The sequence below is a fragment of the Mytilus californianus genome, unplaced genomic scaffold (genome assembly GCF_021869535.1).
Source record: "Mytilus californianus isolate M0D057914Y unplaced genomic scaffold, xbMytCali1.0.p SCAF_7, whole genome shotgun sequence".
Taxonomy (NCBI): Eukaryota; Metazoa; Mollusca; class Bivalvia; order Mytilida; family Mytilidae; genus Mytilus; species Mytilus californianus.
The window spans coordinates 113,799,826-113,826,729 of NW_026262723.1; the positions used below are offsets into that span (position 1 = coordinate 113,799,826).

Consider the following 26,904-nt stretch of genomic DNA (forward strand, 5'->3'; position numbering starts at 1 on the left):
TTTGTTACGTTTGGAGGACGTGTTTTTCAACAGACTGTCGGAATTCCAATGGGAACCAATTGTGCCCCTCTTCTTGCCGACTTGTTTCTTTATTATTATGAGGCTGACTTCATACAGGAACTTCTTAGGAAGAAAGATAAGAAGTTAGCAATATCCTTTAACTCTACGTTCCGCTATATAGATGATGTTCTCTCACTAAATAATACAAAATTTGGTGACTATGTTGAACGAATCTATCCCATCGAACTAGAGATAAAGGATACTACAGAAACAGTTAAGACTGCCTCATATCTTAACTTACATCTAGAAATTGACAATGAGGGTCGGTTGAAAACAAAACTTTACGACAAAAGAGATGATTTCAGCTTCCCAATTGTGAACTTTCCATTTCTATGTAGCAACATTCCAGCAGCGCCTGCATACGGAGTATATATCTCCCAATTGATACGATATTCCCGGGCTTGTGTTTCCTATCATGATTTCCTTGATAGGGGATTGCTGCACACAAGGAAGCATTTAAACCAAGAGTTCCAAATGGTGAAGTTGAAATCATCCCTTCGTAAATTTTACGGACGCCATCACGAGTTGGTTGACCGTTATGGAATAACCGTTTCACAGATGATATCGGATATGTTCCTTATGTCGTAACTACGATACCCTCCCTTTTCACGAATGTGACTTACCGAATTAGACTATTTACCGGATTTGTAATAACATAAGTAACACGACGGGTGCCACATGTGGAGCAGGATCTGCTTACCCTTCCGGAGCACCTGAGATCACCCCCAGTTTTTGGTGGGGTTCGTGTTGCTTAGTCTTTGGTTTTCTATGTTGTGTCATCTGTACTATTATTTGTCTGTTTGTCTTTTTATTTTTAGCCATGGCGTTGTCAGTGTGTTTTCGATCTATGAGTTTGACTGTCCCTCTGGTATCTTTCGTCCCTCTTTTATAGAATACAAATTACGAAAAACATATATAACAGACATGAACCAACGACAACCACTGACTTGCATGCTCCTAACTTGGGACAGACACATACATGATGTGGCGGGGTTAAACATGTTTGTAAGCGTTCAACCCTACCCTAACCATGGACAGTGATGCTACAGCACAACATTAGAAAACACTGTAAAAATCAGTTGTATATGGCTAAACTCAGTAAATCGGTACGAAGCACAAATAAGACAACTAACATAAAAATAATAGTCACAAAGCACCGAAATAAGAGTACTTGCAGTTACTGAAAGCTAGGTCAAAGCCAATCAATTAAAACTCATAAAGTATCAATCAATACACATCCAATGGATTTATTGTAAGACGTCATAAACGGTCAGATAAGCGCATGACCTTGTGCAATGCCAAAAAAACAAAGTAAAGGGTATCGACACGATGTAGGATCATGATTACTCATAACTGTACATAGATAGGAAAATATATATTAGTTATGTTTTAATTTATCAGAATCAGAATCAGTGTACGTACTGATTACAACAATATTTAAAGATTTCACTACGGTGTTAAATTGATAACCTTAAAGAATAAGTTTATCTAAGGATCAATGATTTTATACGGATCGTTCGTAATGAATTATATGGCCGTAAAATTTAGAATGTGATTTCCCGTTTTTAATAAGAATTCTACAGGTGCAGCCAAACTTCCTTACCAAATCGTTGTATATATATAAGAATTTAGTAAACGTTTATTTAATTTGTGGTAACGAAATCCCTAACCAGTGTACGTACTGATTACAACAATATTTAAAGATTTCACTACGGTGTTAAATTGATAACCTTAAAGAATAAGTTTATCTAAGGATCACAGATTTTATACGGATCGTCCTTAATGAATTATATGGCCGTAAAATTTAGAATGTGATTTCCCGTTTTTAATAAGAATTCTACAGGTGCAGCCAAACTTCCTTACCAAATCGTTGTATATATAGAAGAATTAAGTAAACTTTTTATTTAATTTGTGGTAACGAAATCCCTAACCAGTTCTACATAAATTACGTTCATTGAAACCACTGTTTTGTTGAATCTACAAAGAAGATGGGATTATTTCTATTAAGATAAAACTATCTATTGCCTTTTGTCATCATCTGAAGAATATTATGCTCTACCGTTTTGGAGATTTGGCCTACTCAATGAATAAAAACGCGACTTTTATCTAAATAGGAAGAAATTCTAACAAAGACAAAAAATTGTCTTCTGTTTTATTTGAAAAAAAACCACACCAATGCTATTATCAGGCTATACGTTATTACCATAAACGCTCGTTTCGGCTACATAATATATAAATAAGAAGATGTCGTATGAGTGCCACTGAGACAACTCTCCATCCACGTCAAAATGTATAAAAAGTAAACAATTATAGGTCAAAGTACGGCCGTCAACACGGAGCCCTGGCTCACACCGAACAGCAAGCTATAAAGGGCCCCAAAATGACTAGTGTAAAACAATTCAAACAGGAAAACCAACGGTCTAATCTATATAAAAAAAACGAGAAACGAGAAACACTTATGAACCTTATATTATAAGACTTAATTCCATTACTATGTAGCATCATTCCAGCAGCGCCCGCATACGGAGTATGTATCTCCCAGTTGATATGATATTCCAGGGCTTATATTTCCTATCATGATTTCCTTGATAGAGGGTTGCTGCTCATAAGGAAGCTATTAAACCAAGAGTTCCAAGTGGTGAAGTTGAAATCATTCCTTCGTAAATTTTACGGTCGCCAAATCATCCATAAAACCTATCTGTCAAGTTAACTAGTTCACAATTATATATTCTATACAACTAGTATGGGTATTGTTCATTGATGGAGGCCATACAGAAACATATAATTATAATTGCTTAAATCCGCTTCATTTGGACTATGTTGGATAGTTGTCTCATTGGCAATCATACAATATCTCGTTATGTTATATTGACCACAAATTTCTCTTTGACAGGCGATGTCAGTATCAAATTACAGATCAGACTTCGTTTTTCTTGTTTTATAACATAGTTGTATACTATTATGCCAAATTTTAAAAAAAATACGTGATATGATTTCCCATGTTTCTATAACCTTCATTATAAGTACATTTGACACCAAGATAATTAGAAAGACAAAGATATAAAACATTTGATGGAATAAAAACCAACATACAATACCTTTGGTATATGTTGTTTCGTTGGCAGTACTAACACAACTCCTTATTTTTAAGCTGAAACAGAACAGTCAAAGCTGTCTTAAATCAAGTTTGTCTGTGTGTTGTGATTGACAATCCTTGTTAAAATGTTAATCATTGTTGCAATTCCACAAATACATTTATTGACATATACATATAATATACAAAGGATAACCTACAAAGTATATTAGATGTTTCCTTTAGTTTTTATATACAGTTTTGATTCAGCAAGAGTCTTGTCCCTTGCGGGTTTAATAACGGCCAATGCCTAGAGTCATGAAATAAAAACTGAATTCCTTAAGATTAGAAAATGGTATATTTTCATAATTATCACAATAGTATTTATTCTCCTTAAGAAACACGTCTGTTGCAGAATATATACCAAAAGCAAAGTTCCTAAAATTGAATTCAATATATTGATATTTAAAATATTCTATAATCAGTACAATGAAATTTATAAGTTGTTGAAATAATAACAATAACAATTGAATGTTCCATCTTCTAAATGCGTCTCTTCTTGGAGATATCTTCATCTTAAAAGAAAAGAATTGCATTTATAATCATGCAGTTAAGCTTACTTTAATATTTTTCTCATCTATACTGACAGTTTTTTATTTTTTTAAACATTACGAAATAACATCAGTGACTTTATACACGCTTTGTCTCCCTTGTGATATTAAATCTGTGATTACAACTGGAAATGTACCCACACAAAACACAGTAATGAACAACACTCTAGATATTTATGAATTTGAATAAAACCGTATACTACACTATATCACATATTTTTTGCTACAGGAAGCCCAAAGGTAATCTTACATCAATGAACTAGGGGATTTATACCAGAAAGAGAACAATATGTGAGGAAAATAAAATTGAAAACAATAATATTTGAATGAAAAAATGTATTATAATACTAAATTGTAAACACGACTGATCTTTTTACCTACAAAATCAAGCAGTTTTTAAGTGCTGTGATCATAAGAAAGTCAGTTTTTATTTATCTTATTTATAGGCAACACATGAAACATTTGAAGTTTGAGGTCTACAAAATAAACCTGGTAATTGAAGGCATCAAGTTAAACTATAGCTCTGCGTTCGGAATAACAAAAATGTTTTTGTTACAAATCACTCCCCAAATCTTGCATGCGGACCAATGCAGATATAAACAGCTTTTTCACAAAATATTATATACATACATATACATACTCATACTTACCTACATAAGTCCATTACATAAAATTATCCTTTTGTTTTGCTTGGCTTTCCAGAGACTCTTGTAATAAAAATAAAATTTAAGTGAAGATACATGACTTTTTGACTGAATTCAATTTCAAAGGTCATTTTCTATTATAAAGGTACATTTTATTTACAAGATAGTTTTAATTGACTCATTGTTTTCCCTAGAAATTTTATGCATGGTGGTGTCCCCATGCATAGAATTTAGACCCCATCCTTTGAAATTGAAATGTCCTACACTACCAGGAATTTACATAACGTTTAAATGTACTTTTAATGCCACTACATATACAGTACTGGTAAAAATTATCATCAATCAGTACATTTCTTACCCATAACTTTTCAGGGGATATATATTTATATGCATGTTTTCATAAATGTTGAGAAAAATTTGTTTTCAATACTGAAAATTTTAGTCATTTTTCAGCACTGAAAATTCCATCCATTTTACTATACTGAAAATTTCAGTCATTTTTCTGTATTGAAAAAAAGGGACGAAAGATACCAGAGGGACATTCAAACTCATAAATCGAAAACAAACCGACAACGCCATGGCCAAAAATAAAAAGACAAACAGACAAATAATAGTACAGATGACACAACATAGAAAACTAAAGACTAAGCAACACGAACCCCACCAAAAACTGGGGGTGATCTCAGGTGCTCCGGAAGGGTAAGCAGATCCTGCTCCACATGTGGCACCCGTCGTGTTGCTTATGTTATTACAAATCCGATAAATAGTCTAATTCGGTAGGTCACATTCGTGAAAAGGGAAGGGTATTGTAGTTACGACATAAGGAACATATCCGATATCATCTGTGAAACGGTTATTCCATAACGGTCAACCAACTCATGATGGCGTCCGTAAAATTTACGAAGGGATGATTTCAACTTCACCATTTGGAACTCTTGGTTTAATAGCTTCCTTGTGAGCAGCAATCCTCTATCAAGGAAATCATGATAGAAAAAACGAGCCCTGGAATATCGTATCAATTGGGAGATATATACTCCGTATGCAGGCGCTGTTGAAATATTTCTACATAGAAATGGAAAGTTCACAATTGGGAAGCTGAAATCATCTCTTTTGTCGTAAAGTTTTTTTTTTCAACCGACCTTCATTGTCAATTTCAAGATGTAGGTCAAGATATGAGGCAGACTTAACAGTATCTGTAGTATCCTTTATCTCTAGTTCGATGGGATAGATTCGTTCAACATAGTCACCAAATTTTGTATTATTTAGTGAGAGAACATCATCTATATAGCGGGACGTAAAATTAAAGGATATTGCTAACTTCTTATCTTTCTTCCTTAGAAGTTCCTGTATGAAGTCAGCCTCATAATAATAACGAAACAAGTCGGGAAGAAGAAAATTTTAGTCATGTTTCAGTACTGAAAATTTCAGTCAATTTTAGTACTGCAAAATTTTGTCATTTTTCAGTAATTCTATATAGAATTATCTTATAGTTTTCAAGAATAAGTCAAAAGTATATGAAAAGGTGAAAAAGACTTCATCGTGACGCTATCCGTAAATCTTGCGTCCGGAGTCGGTTTTTAAAACGCTTCTCAGATGTAGATTATGATGACGAGAAGGACGCTGGCAGAAGATTGTCAACAATACGTTTTGTTGTTAATTTAGCTTGACAATGAAAATCCAGGGAATATGAATCAATGAAATGTATCAGGCAACTCACACAAAAGCTTTATTGTCGCTGAAGTCAACGAAGGCCTGCAATGAGAACGTTTTTAAACCTTTTACGACGACAACTTCAAAATCTACTCATTTTGATGACAACTCATGAACAGAGAACTGTCAACAGATCAAGGAAACTGGAGATTTTAGGTAAAGAATTACGACTTAAAACAAAGTAGTTCACATTCATTTGGTTAGTATGGTATGGTGATCATTAAGTTGAATATGGTGTTCAAAGTTAGGACATTTTTAGTTTACTACAGGGGACCCTGTGAGGGTAAGGGTTCTTTTATGGTTATGGTAAGTTTATGGTTAAAGTCAGGGTTAGTTGTATAATTCTTTTATGATATTCTGAATAAATAACCTTTATCACAAAAGTTGAGTTAGATATTCTGCAAATGAACTCGAATCCTTGGTACATTTTCCATGTCATTTCTTTGGTAAAGAAGAAAACATTAGCTGACAAAAATCAATATATGAATTGGAGGTGTTTTTCAAACCCCAACCGGACGTCTGTACCCAAATTTGTTGGTTGAGACCCACTGTGTACCAGCCAGGACAGGATATAGACAACTGGGTCCTATGATGTAAGATATAAGATATTTATAAGTATAAAATCTGAACAATCGGACTGCTACAAAATAACACAAATATACAATAAACAATACAAATATGTATCATTTACAAAAGTGAAATTTAATTAGAAACAATCTAAGTTTGTTTGTTTTTTTCTTCTTTGACACTTTTCCCAAACCCTAGACAACATTCCTCTCCTCCAATTAACATAAAAATTGTTATATTTAGAGCATTAAAAAGAAAAATACTACGAAGGAACCTAATTATCACAAGGTAAAGGTAAAGAAAATCTGACTTTTGATTTTAAGCCCCTTCTTTTACGATCAACTGCCACCGACAATATTTATGTATATTTGTATGCATGTATATGCTTTGTACAATTGGCGAGCAGAGCGAGTGAAAAAAGATTGTACGTTTTCATTTTTTTGGGTCAGAATATATATTTTCAAGTATGATGCGTCAAGTTTATTTATTTCCAACTTAATAGGTGCCAGAATATTTATTTCCAAACTTGCCAGCACCCCATCCCCTTTCACAATCATTGGTCGTCCCTTTATCACTATTTGAGATTTTGCTACAATTACCCATACACACAAATTGCTTTTGTTTTGTATATTATAATCATAATTGTAAGATCCATCACTTATCTACTTCCTGTTTGCTGCTTACATGTACATATTTGAACATCATCTTATTTCTATGAAAAGTAAGCACTAAAATCTCTGTTCACTCTGTCTTTAACATTATTTTTGCAAAGGAAATGAACAAAAGGGGACTTGTATTGCATCAAGGTCCAAGAAAATGGTAGTCTCTGGGAGTACATGAAATTCAAATTTGGACATGATATAAGAGGAATATATAAAATTAAGAAAAATAAATGAATTTGACAAACTATGAGCTTCGTCGGATAGTAATCGACCTTATGCAAATAAATATTAATACATCTGTTAACTATTTTCGGGTTGAAAAAATCTATATGCAAAGTCTGTAACTGTTTTAAAATTTGAGTTGATACAAAACAGACTAAAATTAATCTTTTATTTCATATTTGAATGTTCCAAAATCAATCAAAGTCTTATGCATGTATAAATGTACATGCAAAAGTAAAATAACAAAAGTACCGAACTCCGAGGAAAATTCTAAACGGAAAGTCCCTAAGCAAATGGCAAAATCAAAAACTCAAACACATCAAACGAATGGATAACAACTGTCATATTCCTGACTTGGTACAGGCATTTTCTTATGTAGAAATTGGTGGATTAAAACTGGTTTTATAGCTAGCTAAACCTCTCATTGTATGACAGTCGCATAAAATTCCATTATATTGACACCGATGTGTGAACAAAACAAACAGACATAATAGGTAAAAATGTCAAAAATAGGGGTACAGCAGTCAACATTGTGTTATAATCTTAATCACTACAAAAACATGCAAATATGTCAACAAGGACAAACAAAAAGGCATATAGACAAAGCACATTAGAAAAAATGAAAGACAAGAATACAAAAATTTACCATAGCACAACAATACAATGACGGGATGTACAAGTACCGAGCCACGTCAAATGAATCACTACAAAAACAAGCAAATATGTCAACAAAGTCAAACAAAAAGGTATAAAGACAAAGCACATTAGCAAAAACGAAAAACAAGAATACAAAAATTTACCATAGCACAACGACTCAATGACGGGATGTACAAGTACCGAGACACGTCAAATGGATATTGCTAAAAATAGGCTAAACAGTAAAAGTAATAAATTTCAGAATACTATAACACGTTATTAAGTTGAAAAACAACGTCAGTAACTAGAATCTATACTTCAAGACCATCGTGTATTATTTGTAAAGTTGATACGGAATGTAAATGTGCACTTGCATTAGGTCGATTTCTATCTGACGACGCAGCTCATATATAATATTATGATGTCATAATTGCATGATAATATATGCACTTATTTCACAAAAACGAAATCTGTTAGCAGTATTCCTCATAGCCAGAAATTAGTAGTACTTTTGCTAATTAATATTCATAATATGTAAATGAGAATTGTACCACGCGATAATATTTTGAACTGGACTGGCTTGATATCATTAAAATCTTTAAAACACGGATATTATAAGTTGCCCGTCACAGAGTCCTTGTTTATAATCACTCTGATATTTCCGTAAAGTTGTCAGGCGGTCAAAATCAAAACAATGAACGCGAATTTAGTGAATTTTTCGTTTTTTCGTGAGTTTATTCTTCTTGAAATAGGGGCATTTTAACTTTACGTGGGAACCTAGAGTTCATGATCAACGACTACACATACAAGGTTTGGACTTGCTTATTATTTGGACATTCAAGTTTCAAGTTTCATCCCCGCAACCTGTTTTTGTAATGACCTTGTTAGCCAATTTTCAACACGAAGTTTGCAAATTATACGTTTCAACCATTTTAGCCTGTATTTTATAGTGCAATGTTAAAAGTATCTCGCTTCGATTTTTAAATAGCTCAGGAACCTTGATTTTTGCAACGACAGTCATTATGTTTCGTTTAAATGGTGAATATTGTTGTGTATATTTATTTTCTGTTCCCTCAACCTGTCTATCACTTAAATTAAAGTTAAAACAGACATTTGTTTTCAAAATTCCCTATCATTTCAATATAATTTCCGTGACCTGTATCCGATTTCTTTAGTATAATATTCAAATAAGCAAAGTGGCGTTGATTTCTGGATATGTTCATGTTTCAGATCTTTCTTTGTAATATTGACTGCAGCAAAATAACAGCAAACAATTTAGGGAAGTTTTTTTTAATTATACTATTTACAAAAATCCACAAATATAAAGTTGTTCGACTTTTAATTTTCAATCATTCATCATTGGGATATCTAGTTTGAAAAAAGGGTTCCTCGGAACACTGTGTCTTGCCTGCGATTGCTGATGTCAGTGTAAAAGTGCAATGTTGACCTAAAAAGTGAGTCCGTTTATCTGTGAAATACAGAATTTTAAACAAAATATATGTGTATAACAATAATATTAAATATGGTTTTGATTTACAGATAACAATGTTTATACCAATAAAAAAATAAAAAAATTAAAAGTGTTGAATTGGTATAAACCTTTTGGTAAATTTTAGAATAATTTCCTTGTGTTATTTTATCATGGAGATTGCAATGATAAATTATAAAGCAATAACATTTCTTAATCTCACCCTTGCACAGGCCAAAAATGCTACGTCTATGGACTTACCTTTGAAAATTCCGTAGTGAGAACCCTGATTGGTTAGGTAGTATTTTATGATTATTTGAAAAAAAATATACCCTGAAATTTTTTGTTTTTAGATTACAGCAACTGTATGAAGTATTTCAAGAGTCTGATGCGGTTTATGCATAACAGGATTTCATCATTGAATCAACATCTTTCAAGGATATAACATGCAAATGTATGAAGGATTCCATGATTACTAATAGCAGTTATATGCAATTGGAGAACTTTTAAACAATACTACAATTAAACAGACATACAGTGGTGTATTCAAGAGATCAAAAGAACCTGAAATCACTTGTCATGAGTGTATATTTTTTCAACCACAAGCTCTTTCAAAATGTTATACAATTAAAATTAAAATTGTTGTATGAACATTACAGATAAAGTCTCAAAATATAAAATTTAGTTTAAACTGAAATATAAAACATTGAAATAACAAGAATTTCTACAAACTTTGAGTTCATTCCATGGTGTGGGATATGTACAAAGTGTATGCATTAATCATTTATGTAGCTCCATAAGGTGGGCTGGGCCCTGCCCCCGAAGATCCGCCTATGAATCCGAAAGCAACCGATCGACAAAAAACACCAAACAAGCGTCAAAAGGGCAACATGCAGTCTATACACTATACATGTACCATGCTCGCAATTGTCAGGAGTCTTAAAAAGTTGTGAATAAGATAAATAAAAACCATATCAACACAAAATTTCCCATACAACAACTTTTTTTTAAATACGAAGTTTTGACATGAGCTAACCAATGGGAAGGTTCCTAGCTTGGTACATTCACTTGAATATTTGAGTAACTATTCTTAGAAGATTAAATTATGAGAAGATTAACAAAACTTTCATAAAAGAATTCATATCTTTCATTTCTGTCTTTTGCAAGTAAGACTTTTTTCCATAGGTTATTTGTTTGGTTCAAAATTGATCAACAATAATACCAGTATCATCCATCATGCGAGTTATTGGTGTACATGAAATTCTACACCTGTCACACATTTGCTTGCCTACTTGGTTTTATTGTGTCTCCTGCGACATGCAAAACATAAGGATAACAATCCTGCGGTAAAAATATTTGTATTGAGCTTTAATTTTGAATGGTAATTGACCCGTAGGTTTCATACCATGTGAACATATGCCTTATATTACGAATGTCTGTCATATGTCTTTTGGCCTTGACCTAATTTTCATGGTTCAGCGACTGCTTGAAAATAAAGGTTTTTTTTATATGTGAATTTCTCACTTATTAGTAATAGGACCTAACCTCGGCCTCATTTCACGGATCAATGATCAAGTTTAAAGTAACATTATAAGGTCCACTTCTCAGATACTTTTAGCGGTAGGTTAACTATATTTGGTGTATGGAATGATTGTAAGGTGTACATGTCCGTCAGTCAGGTTACATCTTTACCTCATTTACACAGTTCATTGGTCAATGATAAGTTTTTAGGCAGTTAAGCTGCCTTATGCAAGCACCCTAGATTTGTGTTCTACCCAATAAATGCTGAAATACGTGCCATTGTTATTATCTAGCTGGCTTTTATGTTATTTATAACTAATTGGACATTTTTGTAATACTTTATTTCTGGAATTCTAAAATATGACCAGAAAAACCTTAAATGATCGTCGAACTACCCAAAACTTTTGAAGTTGCACATAGGAAGTAGTGCTCAATAGAAATCCGTACGTAGTTTATTATCCCCTGTGCTTTTGGCTACGATGTTAAAGAACAATTGTATGAAATATTTCATCGCCGAAAAAAAGGTAATTACAAGTCGTTTATATTTCCCAAATGGCAAAATGCGCGGAATATTGTTCATGTACAACAAATCTCAATGATAGAGGAAATAAAGTTATATAAGTGGGCGGTAATTTTTAACTTATCTTGCTAAATAAGGTTGTTGTTATTTTATGAATGAAACCAGGTCATGCAACAGATGCGGAAATCGACGTTGATGGGATGTTTTAAGTAATGTGGACAAGTCGTCCCCGAGACAAGTCGGACCGAATCCACTCAAACCGTCTAAGAAGACAACTTTGACCGTTTGTCAGATTTACTAAGGGTTTCATAAATTATTAGACTAACATGTCTAGCAGAGCCATTAATCTTTTGTTTGTGCATTGGGGTCTATTTAGGGGTATTAGAGGGGCCTGAAGAAGGGAGGGGTTTACTAAAGAACCCTATGGGATTTTATTTTTTTAAATTTTCAAATGACTATTTCTCGAAGTAAGTGATAGACACATGCAGTCTTCAGTAATGAGAACAGGACAATAAAAAAACCCAACCCCCTTCAATTTGAAAATGTACTTTTATCTTGTAAACCGTCGCGATCCCCACCCCTAAGCAATATATATACTTGTATGGGACAATAAAAGAAATCAATGAAAATAATTTGGGGGAGTCCCCGGTGTCGTCCCACCCCCTCCTGTTTGAGAACTTGGAAATGGTTGAGATCCCCACCCCTAAACCATATACATTCATGTATGGGACAATAACACAAATCAAATGAAATATAGGGGGAGTCCCTGGGGACACTCCACCCCCTCCTGTTTGAGAACTTGGAAATGGTCGAGATCCCCACCCCTAAACCATATACATTCATGTATGGGACAATAAAACAAATCAAATGAAATATAGGGGGAGTCCCTGGGGACACTCCACCCCCTCCTGTTTGAGAACTTGTAAACAGTCAAGATCCCCACCCCTAAACCATATATATTCATGTATGGGACAATATAACAAATCAAGTGAAATATATGGGGAGTTCCTCGGGTCACCCCACCCCCTCCTGTTTGAGAACTTGGAAATGGTCGGGATCCCCACCCCTAAACCATATATATTCATGTATGGGACAATAAAACAAATCACATGAAATATAGGGGGAGTCCCTGCATTTAACTAACATTTCCTTTTATTCAAATTATGTATTTCAACCAGACTCTGCCTTACTACCCTAAAAATTAGTTCAGCTCTTCATCTACTGCTGTCAAAATTGTCATGTAATACTAAAACCACACAAATAACCAAAAGATACACACCAAAGTTCAGGTTTCAATTTCCTGCCGTTGAATAAAAAATGCCAGTGTTGGTATTGCTGGTTTCTTGTTTAAACCGATAGCCAGCTATGGGAAATGCAAAGTAATCTAAAGCATTATAATTGTATTTTCATACAAAGAAGATGAAACTACCGAATTGGTGTATTAGAATATAAAAATAAGGAGATGTGGTAATAATTGCCAATGAGACAACTATCCACTATGTTCAAATGAAATGGATGTAAGCAATTATAGGCAATCGTACGGCCTTCAACCATGAGAAAAACCCATACCGTATAGTCGACCATAAAAGGCCCTGACATGAAAAATATGAAACAATTCAATTGAGAAAACTAACGGCCTAATTTATAACAAAACAAATATGACAGACATGAACCGACGACAACCACTTAACCACAAGCTCCTGACTTGAGACAGGCACACAAAGAATGTTTGTGAGTGCTCAACTCTCCCCTAACCAGTGGTGTTACAGCACAACATAAGAACAAACTTATAAAAGTTAGTTGAAAAAGTTTTAAACTCGTCAGATCGATACAAAGCAGAAGAACATCTAAGAAAACCACAGAACAGACGTGGCAGGGTATTTATACATCCATAACAACAATAACTTCATCCGTACGGTTTTTGTGTCAACTTGGGTATCGTCTACAAGGAGTACTTCATAGAACTTCCCTGCAAAGGTTATTCTTTACTAAACAATGAAAACAACACGTTATTAATTTCATGCGTGTAAAGCGTTTTTCTGGATTTACCTTCATCAGGAACGCTCAAAGTCGAATATTTGAAAGCCACGAATGTAAAATACCCGAAACAGTCGAAGAGCTATATGACCAAAAGGGCCTAAAAAGCCAAGTAGGAAGTAAAAAATTGGGTCTGATCCATTTGTCCTTTAGAACAATAGAATATGTTTAAGCTAAGTCTTACTTAGCAGCTTAGATAAAGGGTAATATCCTAAAATTGAATAAACTAACCGAAGATTTATGTTATAAGGAGATCTTGAAATGTGTGCACTTTCGTTAAAATTACTTTGAAATTATTACCATAACAAATTATCATGGTATCAGAGAAAAGTGTTCTATCTATAGGAGAAACATGTGAACTACATTACAGATTTCATTGCAATTTAAGTGGTCCAAAAAAGTAACTAATCAATAGTTATGACCCCGCATTGTTACTTATACATCAACAATTTTAAGGTAGACGACTGCATATATAATCTATAGTTTTAATTGTATTATAAAAACAAGGAGATGTGGTATGATTGCCAACTATCAACCACAGAACAAGGATACTAGGTATAACCATAATGTCTAACGTTAGGCGTCGACAAAACCGGTTTTACCCGCCACATTTATATGCACCTCGGTCCCAAGTCGGACGAGTGCAGGTCATAGATATGTCTTTGTATAGTTAGTTATATATTTAGTTTACTAAACGGTATTCTAACATTGTGCTGTACGTCTGGATAGTATTCCTTTAATTTATATTTTTGTCGGAGCCATTCAGAGCTTATTGTATGGTGTGGACTGTCAAACATTGAAGAACCGTTATGGTGCTCTTTATTTTGGTTTTGTATTTGTTGCTTATATGAATTTGGCTGTCTTCATTGCATTGTTCTTTTTCCGTTTTTTACAAACATCAACAATGAAAAATCATAGCGCATGGTAGGCTATAAAAAACAACTTGATAACTAGTGAAACTAATCGTAAGAAAATAAAATGTCCTGATCTACGTCAAAAACATTGCATAACTCCATTTATGTACTGAAAAATTTTCAAAACTGAAAAAATGACTGAAATTTTCAGCACTAAAAAATTACTGAAATTTTCAGTACTGAAAAATGAATAAAATTTTACACCTTTTTTCCAACTTTACTGAAAACATGCATATAATTATATGTACTGAAAAGGTTTGGGTAAGAAATGTACTGATTGGCGATATTTTTTTGTACTGTATATGTAGTGGCATTAAAAGTATATGTAAACGCTACGTAAATTCCATGTAGTGTATTACTCTTTATATGGCCGCATCGTTCAAAAGTCATGACTACTATCCTCTGAGTCAAACCCAAACAGTTTCTAGGAATACACTTGATTCACTAAAATTGGATTAAAATATAATGTCCTTTTTCTTACTCTTATCAAAAAATTAAGTTTGCTTGATTGCATAGGATTTTATAAAACAAAATTGCAATTTTGTTCGGGGCTATCTCTATATTAAACATAAACTTCTTAAAACCAGGTTTAATCCATCATTTTCTGCATAAGGAAATGCCTGTACCAAGTCAGGAATATGACAGTTGTTTTCCATTCGTTTGATGTGTTTGAGCTTTTGATTTTGCCTACTGTTAAGGGACTTTCCGTTTTGAATTTTCCTTGGAGTTCGGTATTTTTGGTGTTATCCTTTTTTCCAAATTTGATAAATTGACACGAGATTAAGACGGTTTTTCAAGTTTTAAAATCTTTCATAGACTGTACCTAAATGTTGACTGCAAAAAAAGAACTACTGTTTGAAACAATATTAAGTTCTCAAGTCTTGAAAAATGACAAATAATCCTTAAATAATTACCATAATAGCAGGTGCACAACTTCAAAACATATGCAATCTTCCTGAGAAGTTTCAGGGATCTGAATTGAAAACAATAGGAGTTGATAACACAATAATTTGTATTCTCTTTCAAAATTCCTCAATACTATTCTTTAGTTATTTGGAAAATGACTAAATTCCTAAGTCTAGAAAAAAGAAAAAAATGCTCATACAGTTCCATATTAGCAGGTGTACAATTTCAATATATACACAATATTCCTGTCAAGTTTCAGGGATATGGTTTTAAAACAGTGTAGTAGGAGTTGACTACACAAAATAAATACCATCTATCTTTTGAAAATTTTGCTGAAGAATGACTAAGTTCCCAAGTCTGGAAAAATTGGAATATTTTTTTACTCTTTTTATTTGATTGAGATTCAAGTTATACGAAGAAGCCTCTGTAAATGTTGAAAAAAACACCATATATTAAGACGTCAGCATAAACTGAACTAGTTACAATGGGACATTGTACGTTCAGTATTGCATAAACAGTTATCATCCTTGAAAATGTATTGACTCCCCTTAAATGCTTTGTATATTTCTTTATACTTTTGACTGTTCGAGTACTATCGAATAATTTTGCAACCAAATCTCCCTTCATACCACCTCTTTATTTTTGGGTAAAAAATTGTTGGAAATTTCTTACCTCATTTATTTCTTTTTTCCGACAGTCTTTGATTTTGTAGATCCCTTCACTTAAAAAATTCTAATTACGATGTTTTGCATATAATAAAAAAAACATGTAAAGATAGTAAGACAAATAATGGTACATTTTCTTTAATATATAAAAGATTTATGCGTTCATTTTCATTTTTTTTTTAACACACAATCCAATAATGTTATATAATCATGAAGGATTGTTGATTTCTTAAAATGTTATTGCTGTACGAGTGATACGAACTTTGATGAATTACAAGTGTATAGTGAGCGAAATGCATTTGGCATACACATTATTCAGACAACTATTAAAAGATATTTAATATGGTTTTAGCTTATGTGTATATGTCGTATATTATATATTTTTTTTAAAAGTTGAAAATTACCCCAAATATAACTAATATCTGTAAATAAGGATATGCAAATAACTCAATTTTTGAAATTGCATTCTACTCAATTTATTTTTATTCATTGTTGTTAAAAAGACACATATATAAATATATTTATTTTCATTTTAAAGCTTTGTATATACATGAAAGCGAATTAAACACATATAAAAGAAAAGCAAATTAGAGTAATAAGCCTGCAAGCAAAATTTAATTAATACAAACAATATATAATTCATATGAAACAATTTTTTTTCATTGCATTTGCATAAAGGATTTTTAATTGCCCCCTTGAATGTTCTCCCCCTTTTTGTAAAATACGTATTCTCCTTTCGAATTTCTGCTTAGTATGGTTTTCAAAATGTGTGTATCTTAATATTTTGACTGATCGTTAGAATTATAAACTCAGCTGTTCCATATAAAAATTCTACATCAACTTATAATATATTTCTTAAATATGAATAGCAATGTGGACATACGTCTGGAATAGCTTCAATTAAATGACAACTAAACGAAAAGCACTTCTGTTTCCACTAAGTCGTCAGAAAAAGAGGTTTTCTTTGTATATAGGATGGTATCTGTAGACGAATATTGCAAACCTAATTGAAGAGGTATTATCCAGTAAAGTTTTATCATCTTACCTATACAACGGTAGCGATCTCTGTTGTAATCTGTTCAATTTAAAACAGATAATAGTTTAAAAACGATAAACCAAAATATCCCTTTAGATAATTTAATAGGGAAACAACCCGAGTTAATGTTAAGATATTTTCCTTGTTTTTCTTACTTGATTTGTATAAGCATGAAAAGTTATGGACAATTGTAGTCATTCAGTTGAAATTATGCACCATCAAAAAAAGTATCTAACTAAACAAGTCATCAAGATGTATTTTTGTGCTACTAAACAACATATAAGAAATTGAATTTTTCCAATAGTGTACATTCGAAGCCTATCGTAAAATATATTAAACTGTAGAAAATAACTTGGCATCACAATTAAAATCTATATCACGTGATAATCAGTTAGTTGTTCGCCAATTTTAAAGTGAATTTGGACTTTTGGCATAAAATTCCTTATTTTCTTGTTCATTTAACTGTTTCAATATGATTTTGTTTTTTTTTTATTTTGTTTTGTTCATACGAAAATCTAATTATTTGTCAAAAACAAAAAATTATACACATAAGCTTGCAAAAATTGCTTTCATGATTAATAGAGGACTTTCGAACTCGTGCACTTTCCAGTAAATTTCCTTGTCAGAATGCTTTTGTTATTACGTCACAGTAAGAACCGATTGTTCGATGACGTCGTTTACGCCGATTGACATCCGGTCAACCGGTGTTACTCCTTCATAAAAAAACAACTCGAGATTGGTGTATTCAGGTTACTTAATTTACAATCAAGTTGGTTCCGTTTTAGGTTTAAGAGATAAACTTTTGATTTTTTTTGTAACAAATTAGCAACTGTTTTCCGCTTTATCAGATACGCTTCAATGAGGAATTGTCATTAATACTTACCCGTACAAGTTTTGTTATCTATGTGTAACAGATAACCATCATAACAGGAACATTCATATGAACCATTGAGATTTATACATGTTTGGTCGCAATCATCTGCGCTGCTCTCACATTCGTTTATATCTATAATAAATAAAAGATATCAAATGTTGTGCTGCCAGAATCCTGAATTAATAAAGTTAATTATTCCTTTATGTCTTTAATACTTCGTATATTGTCGTCTGGGTTCCTATTATTATCTCCCTTTATCAGATGAATGGGCCATTTTCCTATTGACCAGGACGCTCAAACTCAAATGTTTAAGAGTACAAACAGGACTAAATTGAAAATAAAATTGAAACGTGTTTTAAACGAAACACAAAAAAAAGAGATGGACGGAAAAAAATAGAATCAACTTTTTAACAAGCATGTCAGCAAGCTGGACTTTAGTAGCTTCCCCTTCAAAAATATACAGTACAATTAAACCACAAAGAATACAAACCATTTGCACTTTCTGTAAAGGAGGACCTGTCGGGTGTGCATAACAAAGTTATTTAATATGTCATAGAAATGAATTTGTGCGGAATTTTTATTGCCGTGCATTTGGCGAACTTTAACAAAATATGGTCAAAAGTAAAACAACAAAAATGCCGAACTCCAAGGAAAATTCAAAACGGAAAGTCCCTTAACAATTGGCAAAATCAAAAGCTCAAACACATCAAACGAATGGAAAATAACTGTCATATTCCTGACTTGGTACAGGCATTTCCTTATGCAGAAAATGGTGGATCAAATCTGGTTTTAAAGCTAGCTAAACCTCTCACTTGTATGACAGTCGCATAAAATTCCCTTATATTGACAACAATGTGCGAACAAAACAAACAGACGTAATAGGTAAAAATGTCAAAAATAGAGGTACAGCAGTCAACATTGTGTTATAATCTCAATCATTATAAAATCAAACAAATATGCCAACAAAGACAAACAAAATGGCATATAGACAAAGCACATAAGCAAAAATGGTGGGATGTACAAGTACCGAGCCACGCCAAAAGGATAATCTTCAAAATATGTGTTTCCTTGTTTTTCTTAAATGATTTGTGTAACTATGAAAAGTTTCTGTACCATAACAATTTAGCCATTCAGTTGAAAAACGAAGTATCTAAATAAACAAGTCATCAAGATGCAAGATCCAATTCTAGATACGAAAGACTTAGGAAGACATACTGTTTTAACATTTTATAATCTTTCCCATCAACTAATTTCCAACGTTCAGTGCTTGACCATAAAAGATTTTGAAACATTCTATTGAAAGGTTGTTTCGTTGATAACTTTCGCCTCTCTTTTGAACAATGATAACCGATATATATCCAGTTATATAAATTATCTTCTTATTTGTTTCGTGTTTAGGCTAAAATAACGTTATGATATCGCTGAACATGGTCATTCAATCCTTACGAAAGTCAATGCTATATGATTTTCAAATCATAATTATGCAATAAATCAAAATTACAGAAATATGAAATAACAGTCTGTAAAAAAAGCCAACATATAGACGTGTCGATTTTCCTTACATTAGTAGACTAAACGATCAGTCTATGAGGAAATTTAAAATAAAATGATCAATTATAAACATGCAATACTTTGATTTAAAATTGTTCTTATTTACCTTATCACTTAACTGTATGCCTACCGTGCACCACGGCTTTTTCTTCCAAAGAGTGCTGAAAGTGGTGTTAAACACTAACAATTAATTACTTAGTCAAAACATCAATCACTGAACTTAGATTTATCCCGTTATTTATGTATTTGCTCGTCCCAAATCAAGAATGTTGTTAATGAAAGTCACTGATCTTCCATGTCTGTTTACTTTATAAACTTGATATTGTCACCAGTTAACAACACAAATGGTTGATATAACCTTTTTAAAGTATTTATAGCCACCAGGTCTTTAAGACATGGGTTTGTGAGACAAAATCATTTGGATGTAAAAATCTTTTTAGTAAATATATAGAGTAATAGGTACAGTACATGTGATGCACTGTGCTTATTACTTTCTACATTTACTAGAATTGATGTTATATCAAAAGTGGTGAAAATGTGTCATGCCACAAGAATAGTCGTTTTTCATTTTTATTGATGAATGATGTTATTGTCAATGCACTGAATTTTAATGACAAATGTATAATTACATTCATTAAGCTATTATATTACCTAAACAAGTTTTGTTGTCATGTTGAAATTGGTATCCATGGTAACATGAACACTCATATGACCCATAGGTGTTTGTACATATATGGTTACAGTCATGGTTGCTTGTAATGCATTCATTATTATCTGAAAAAATAAGACTCGTTAATGAATTATATCAAACCGATCTCCTTACACCCAAAAAATATAACTTCATTTTCCAATGAGAAGTTAAAGATACAAAGGGACAATAATAAAAGTCCTATCTATTTAGGTGTGTCGTCAGGGTAGGGGTCTCTTGCTATGCATGCATTATCCACCATGTGAATCCACCTTCAGTAAAGATGACATAGTCGGGAATAGAACACCATCGGTCAGTTGTCAGATCAGACGACTATTATTGTATCTAAATAAGAGACGGGAGATGTCAAAGGGACACTCAGACTCATACAACAAATACAAACTCTCAATGCTAGTGAAAAAAAAACCGATAAAGATCTCAGACCACGAAAGATGTCGGTAATGGGCTGTAACTTAGACACATCAACCGTACAGAAACCTCGTACCATCTCACAGCTATGTTGTAGTAGTTTCCTGAAAAAAATTCCTGTTAAGAAGGGTGTATAATGAAAACAACCACTAGCGTAGCAAATTAACTCATTAAAATTCGGTTATTTGGAGTCAGGACATCACTTGTCTTAACGTCTTTTCTGTTATATTCGTGTGTTATGGTAAAGATAATTAATCACCCCCTTCATTTATTAGATTTTAGTTTGGTTCAATGAAATTTATACGATATATTTGGTTTACAGTTTGATTCAGAAGAAACACCGACATAGCTAGATAATACAATTAATTATCTAATTACTACCACAATTTGATATTAATAAGTAATGTAATTTTCATTGTTATTAATAAATGTAATGTCAGTATTACAAATCTAATCTTGAATCAATCCTAATCCTATCTTATTTTTGAGAAATATTTTTACAAATTCAAATGTGACGTCACTTTGTGTGTTTTTTTAGAATTTCAAATGTGACGTCACTTTGTGCGTTGAGGCTTTGGCTAACTCGGCTGTGTATTTTTATGTGTTGGATTAAGTTGTTTTATGTTATGTATCCGTTTTTATTCTGTAGTTAGTCCCCACTTCGGTTTTATCATGTATATCTATTATATAGTCATTTTATAAAATTTACTGTTTGCAAAATTATAAATTATTCTAAATAATAAGGATGTTCTTGTCCCAGGCAGAAAACCCTGGCCGTGTTAGGCGCAACATTTTGGAAGTTTTGGTCCTCGGTGCTCTTCAGTTTTGTACTTGTTTTGGCTTTCAAACTTTTTTCATCTGAGCGTCACTGGTTGGTCTTGTGTGCACGAGACGCACGTCTGGCGTATTGAATTTTAAGCCTAGTACCTTTTGTTAGTTATTATTCGTGTGTTTTGTTTGTCCTATATGTTCTCCCATTTATTTGTATTGTGGTCCTGTCATGTGATGTTGTCGTTTTGCTGTTGAGTTTGACGTTGCCATAAAAGCGGGAGGTTTGGCATGCCACAAAACCAGGTTCAACCCACCATTTTGTTCTTAAAATGTCCTGTACCAAGTCAGGAAAATGGCCATTGTTATATTATAGTTCGTTTCTGTGTGTGTTACATTTTAATGTTGTGTTTTTGTTGTGTCGTTGTTCTAGATCTCCTCTTATATTTGATGCGTTTCCCTCAGTTTTAGTTTGTAACCCGGATTTGTTTTTATCTCTATCGATTTATGAGTTTCGAACAGCGGTATACTACTGTTGCCTTTCTTTATCTACCTCAGGAATAGATAACCTAAGCTGTATTTGGCAAAACTTTTAGGAATTTTTGGTCGTCATCGCCCTTCAACTTCGTATATTATTTGGCCTTTTTAACTTTTTTGATTCGAGCGTCACTGATGAGTCTTTTGTAGACGAAACGCGCGTCTGGCGCAAATATAAAATTTCAATCTTGGTATCTATGATGAGTTTATTTACAACCACTGGGTCGATGTCACTGCTGGTTGAGTATTAATTCCCCGAGGGTATCACCAGCATAGTAGTCAGCCATTCTGTGTTGACTTGAGTTATCATTGATATGTTCATAATTATAAATTAACTGTTAACAAAACTTAAAATTTTGGAAATACTTAGGCTTTTCTACCTTAGGAATAGATAACCTGAGCTGTATTTGGCTAAACTTTTAGGAAATTTTGGTCCTCAGTGCTCTTCAACTTCGTACTTTATTTGGCCTTTTTAACATTTTTTTATTCGAGCGTCACTGATGAGTCTTATGTAGACGAAACGCGCGTCTGGCGCAAATATAAAATTTCAATCCTGGTATCTATGATGAGTTTATTTACAACCACTGAGTCGATGCCACTGCTGGTTGAGTATTAATTCCCCGAGGGTTTCACCAACATAGTAGTCAGCAATTCTGTGTTGACTTGAGTTATCATTGATATGTTCATAATTATAAACTAACTGTTAACAAAACTTTAAATTTTGGAAATACTTAGGCTTTTCTACCTTAGGAAAAGATAACTTAGCTGTATTTGGCTAAACTTTTAGGAATTTTTGGTCCTCAGTGCTCTTCAACTTCGTACTTTATTTGGCCTTTTAACATTTTTTTATTCGAGCGTCACTGATGAGTCTTTTGTAGACAAAACGCGCGTCTGGCGCAAATATAAAATTTCAATCCTGGTATCTATGATGAGTTTATTTACAACCACTGGGTCGATGCCACTGCTGGTTGAGTATTAATTCCCCGAGGGTATCACCAGCATAGTAGTCAGCAATTCTGTGTTGACTTGAGTTATCATTGATATGTTCATAATTATAAATTAACTGTTAACAAAACTTTAAATTTTGGAAATACTTAGGCTTTTCTACCTCAGTAATAGATAACCTTAGCTGTTTTTGGCTAAACTTTTAGGAATTTTTGGTCCTCAGTGCTCTTCAACTTCGTACTTTATTTGGCCTTTTTAACATTTTTTTATTCGAGCGTCACTGATGAGTCTTATGTAGACGAAACGCGCGTCTGGCGCAAATATAAAATTTCAATCCTGGTATCTATGATGAGTTTATTTGGTATACATATGCATGATATACTAACCTTCGCAATGAACCCTCAGTCTGTGTATATGTGAGAAATCATTGTTTGTTTTACTACAAAGTGTTCCAGAAGGACAGGTCACACGTCTACATTTGTACCAAACCATCCACAATCTCTGATATTATTATAATATTATATATTATTTCTGTTTCTATAATTCAGGTGACTAAAATTAACCAGATAAGCTTATGCTAACTATAAAATTGTTTCAAATATTTTTGTGTAAAGGATCATAATAAAACAGGACAAAACTGCAATACTGCAATAACATTAACCCTATTAACGGTACCAATTTTACTGAACTAGATGCGCATTTTGATAATTTAGATTTTTTTGTAACACGCCATTTTTAAGTCGATGAATTTAAAAAATAGCACAGCAAAAAGTTAAAAGAATAAATGACATACCTGTTGTATATTGTAATCATATCGTCTGAGTATTTAGCCTCGGGTATATAATATAAAAGTATGATCCTGGTCGTAGTGCGCGTGACACATACTTCTGGAATGACTTTCAACGGGTACAATTAAAATTAAATGTTTGAAAAGCCAAAAAAATACTCACGTTTTTAGAATGGTTTTCAAATAGTTCATCAACCTCTTCAAATGAACATCCCTCGTCACACTCATGTACTAGACCTAAATTCAAAAGTAAATGTTTGCTTTTTAAATTTTATTTTCATGGTTTCGAATGAGATCATAATATGAGACGAACGTGTTTAATCATACTATATATCACATTTCTTGTCACAGACTGAATTACTTGTTTCAGGTTTCGATACTTCACTTACAATTTGCTTTGATTTCTTGACCGGGTTCAGCTTCATTTTTTGTCCTCTTTATTGATCAGCTCTTATTTGCATTAGATTTTTCACCTCGAAAAATTATAGTCGATATGCATATCTGGTGCAAGTAAACTGTTTCCTTTGCATGTTGGAAATACACCCTATGTATAATTATTACTTCACAATGCATAAGCTTACATTATTGATTTATGTCCTTTATGCATGGTAAAACTTGAGGTCATAGGATGTATTGCATAATGGATAGGATTTCTATATCAAAGTACGTCACCTTTTCTCACTTGGAATCAATCTCAATTTTGTGCTAGAGTTTGACTTCGGTATATCACCTTCAAGTTTTTAACAAATATGACTCCTTTCTCTATTTTTCACATATGGAAGACTTACTGCGCTTTTGACGAGAAAGGAATGAGATTGCTTCTGTCTTTTCAATGAACATATCATTGGCATGTCCTACAACGAGAAAACTGATTTTACATTTTATTATTATTATTATTATTATTATTATTATTATTAATTTACTTAACTATTACCATCATTGCTATTATTATTATCATGAGTATCAATACTATTATTGTCATGAGTATCATTATTATTATCATTATCATGAGTATCATTTTCATTATTATCATGAGTATCATTATTATTATTATCATGAGTATCATTATTATTATTATCATGAGTATCATTATTATTATTGTCATGAGTATCATTATTAATATTATCATTATTATCATGAGTATCATTATTATTATTATTATCATGAGAATCATTACTATTATTATCATGAGTATCATTATTATTATTATTGTCATGAGTATCATTATTATTATTATTATCATGAGTATCATGATTATTATTATCATAAGTATCATTATTATTATTATCATGAGTATCATTATTATTATTATTATTATCATGAGTATCATTATTATTATTATTATTATCATGAGTATCATTTGTTATTATTATCATGAGTACCATTATTATTATTATCATGAGTATCATTATTATTATTATTGTCATGAGTATCATTATTATTATTATTATCATGAAAATCATTATTATTATTATCATGAGTATCATTATTATTATTATCATTATTATTATGATTATTATTATTAATATTATTATTATTATTATTATTTTTATATTATTGTCATCAATTTACTTTATGCCGTCCTTTTTCTTTACATTACTTCACCATGATAAATATTTTTAAAAAGTCTCATTATTTTGTTTGTCTTCAAAACTTTTATGTAGTACCGGCTTTATCTTTTAACAAATGTTAAAGTAAAACAATTAAAAATTACATGAATATACTGAGTAACTTTCAAATTAAAAAGATAAAAATAATCTTAAGCAACAATATTACCGCTTGCATCTTTTACAACCGTCGCCAGGATAACTAATAAACAAAATTCCATATTTGCATTTATGTTGCTATCAACCTAAAACGAAAATTTGTATTTAATGTTTTAATGTGATAATTTGTAATGTACATTTGATATTTATGAATAAAAAGGAAATGTGGGTGATACAATAATGAATAAGAAACAACAATGCATAAAACAAATGTAGAGTTCAACAATGCACAGGGTTTTTATCTCGCCTGCGACGAAAGTCGCAGTATGCGAGACATAGGTATTACTATCCGGCGGCGGCGGCGTAAACTATTTGTATGAAGCTTTATATTTCAGAAGGTAGAAGACCTAGATGCTTCATACCTTGAATACCGATACCTTCTGTTATGAAGTGTCTGTCTGTCATATGCCAATTGTCCTTGGCCTCATTTTCATGGTTCAGTGACTGCTTGAAAAAGAAAAAAACGGTTTTTTTGTCATGTGACTTTCTCATTTTATTATGAGTAATAGGATAGCTATATTTGATATATGGGTTCCTTGCAACGTCTACATGTCCGTCAGACAGGGTCAGACAGGGTTGACCTGACCTCGACTTCAATTCATGGATCAGTGATCAAGGTTATGTCCGTTTCTCAGATACTACAAGCAGCAGGTCAACTATATGTGGTGTATGGAATGATTGAGAGGGGTACATGTCAGACTGGCAGGTTTTATCTGACTTTGACCTCATTTTAGTGGTTCATTTGTCAATGTTACGTTTTTTGTGTTTTGGTCTGTTTTGCAAATACTAATAGCAATATGTCAACTATATTTGGTGTATAAAATGATTGTAAGGCGTACATGTCTGTCTAGCTAGTATCATTTGACTATGACCTCATTTCCATGGTTCATTGGTTAACATTAATTTTTTGTGGTTTGGTCTGTTTTTCAAGTACTGTAGGCAATTGGTCAACTATATTTGGTTTATGGAATGATTGTTAGGTGTTTGTCTAACCGGTGTCTTCTGACCTTGACCTCATTTTCATGGTTCATTGGTCAATGTTAAGATTTTGTGTTTTGGTCTGTTTTTCAAATACTGTAAGCAATAGGTCTACTATATTGGTTTATGGAATGATGGGTTGAACCTGGTTTTGTGGCATGCCAAACCTCCCGCTTTTATGGCAACGTCAAACACAACACCAAAACGACAATATCACATTACAGGACCACAATACAAATAAATGGGAGAACATATAGGACAAAGAAACACACGAATAATAGCTAGCAGAAGGTACTAGGCTTAAAATTCAATACGCCAGACGTGCGTCT

The 26,904-nt window shown here is 32.5% G+C and overlaps 1 protein-coding gene across 5 annotated transcripts in view; it reads right to left on the reverse strand.

Moving 5' to 3' along the window:
- Positions 1–3,292: 3,292 nt before the first annotated feature.
- Positions 3,293–26,904, reverse strand: part of LOC127708152 (growth arrest-specific protein 6-like) — a 28,510-nt gene continuing 4,898 nt past the window's right edge. For 2 of the 5 annotated variants that reach the window (XM_052212992.1, XM_052212993.1), the window contains exons 2-10: positions 25,608–25,683; positions 24,620–24,685; positions 23,995–24,068; positions 23,431–23,545; positions 20,329–20,451; positions 18,136–18,258; positions 15,560–17,291; positions 4,395–4,451; positions 3,293–3,708 (exon numbers count right to left, since the gene is read on the reverse strand). In XM_052212992.1, coding sequence (XP_052068952.1) covers positions 17,128–17,291; positions 18,136–18,258; positions 20,329–20,451; positions 23,431–23,545; positions 23,995–24,068; positions 24,620–24,685; positions 25,608–25,659 — 717 coding nt within the window. In that variant the 5' untranslated portion in view covers positions 25,660–25,683 and the 3' untranslated portion in view covers positions 3,293–3,708; positions 4,395–4,451; positions 15,560–17,127. Of the gene's footprint in view, positions 3,709–4,394; positions 4,452–15,559; positions 17,292–18,135; positions 18,259–20,328; positions 20,452–23,430; positions 23,546–23,994; positions 24,069–24,619; positions 24,686–25,607; positions 25,684–25,959; positions 26,045–26,904 lie in introns of all 5 variants that reach the window. The other 3 variants (XR_007985174.1, XR_007985173.1, XR_007985175.1) reach the window with 3 other exon arrangements.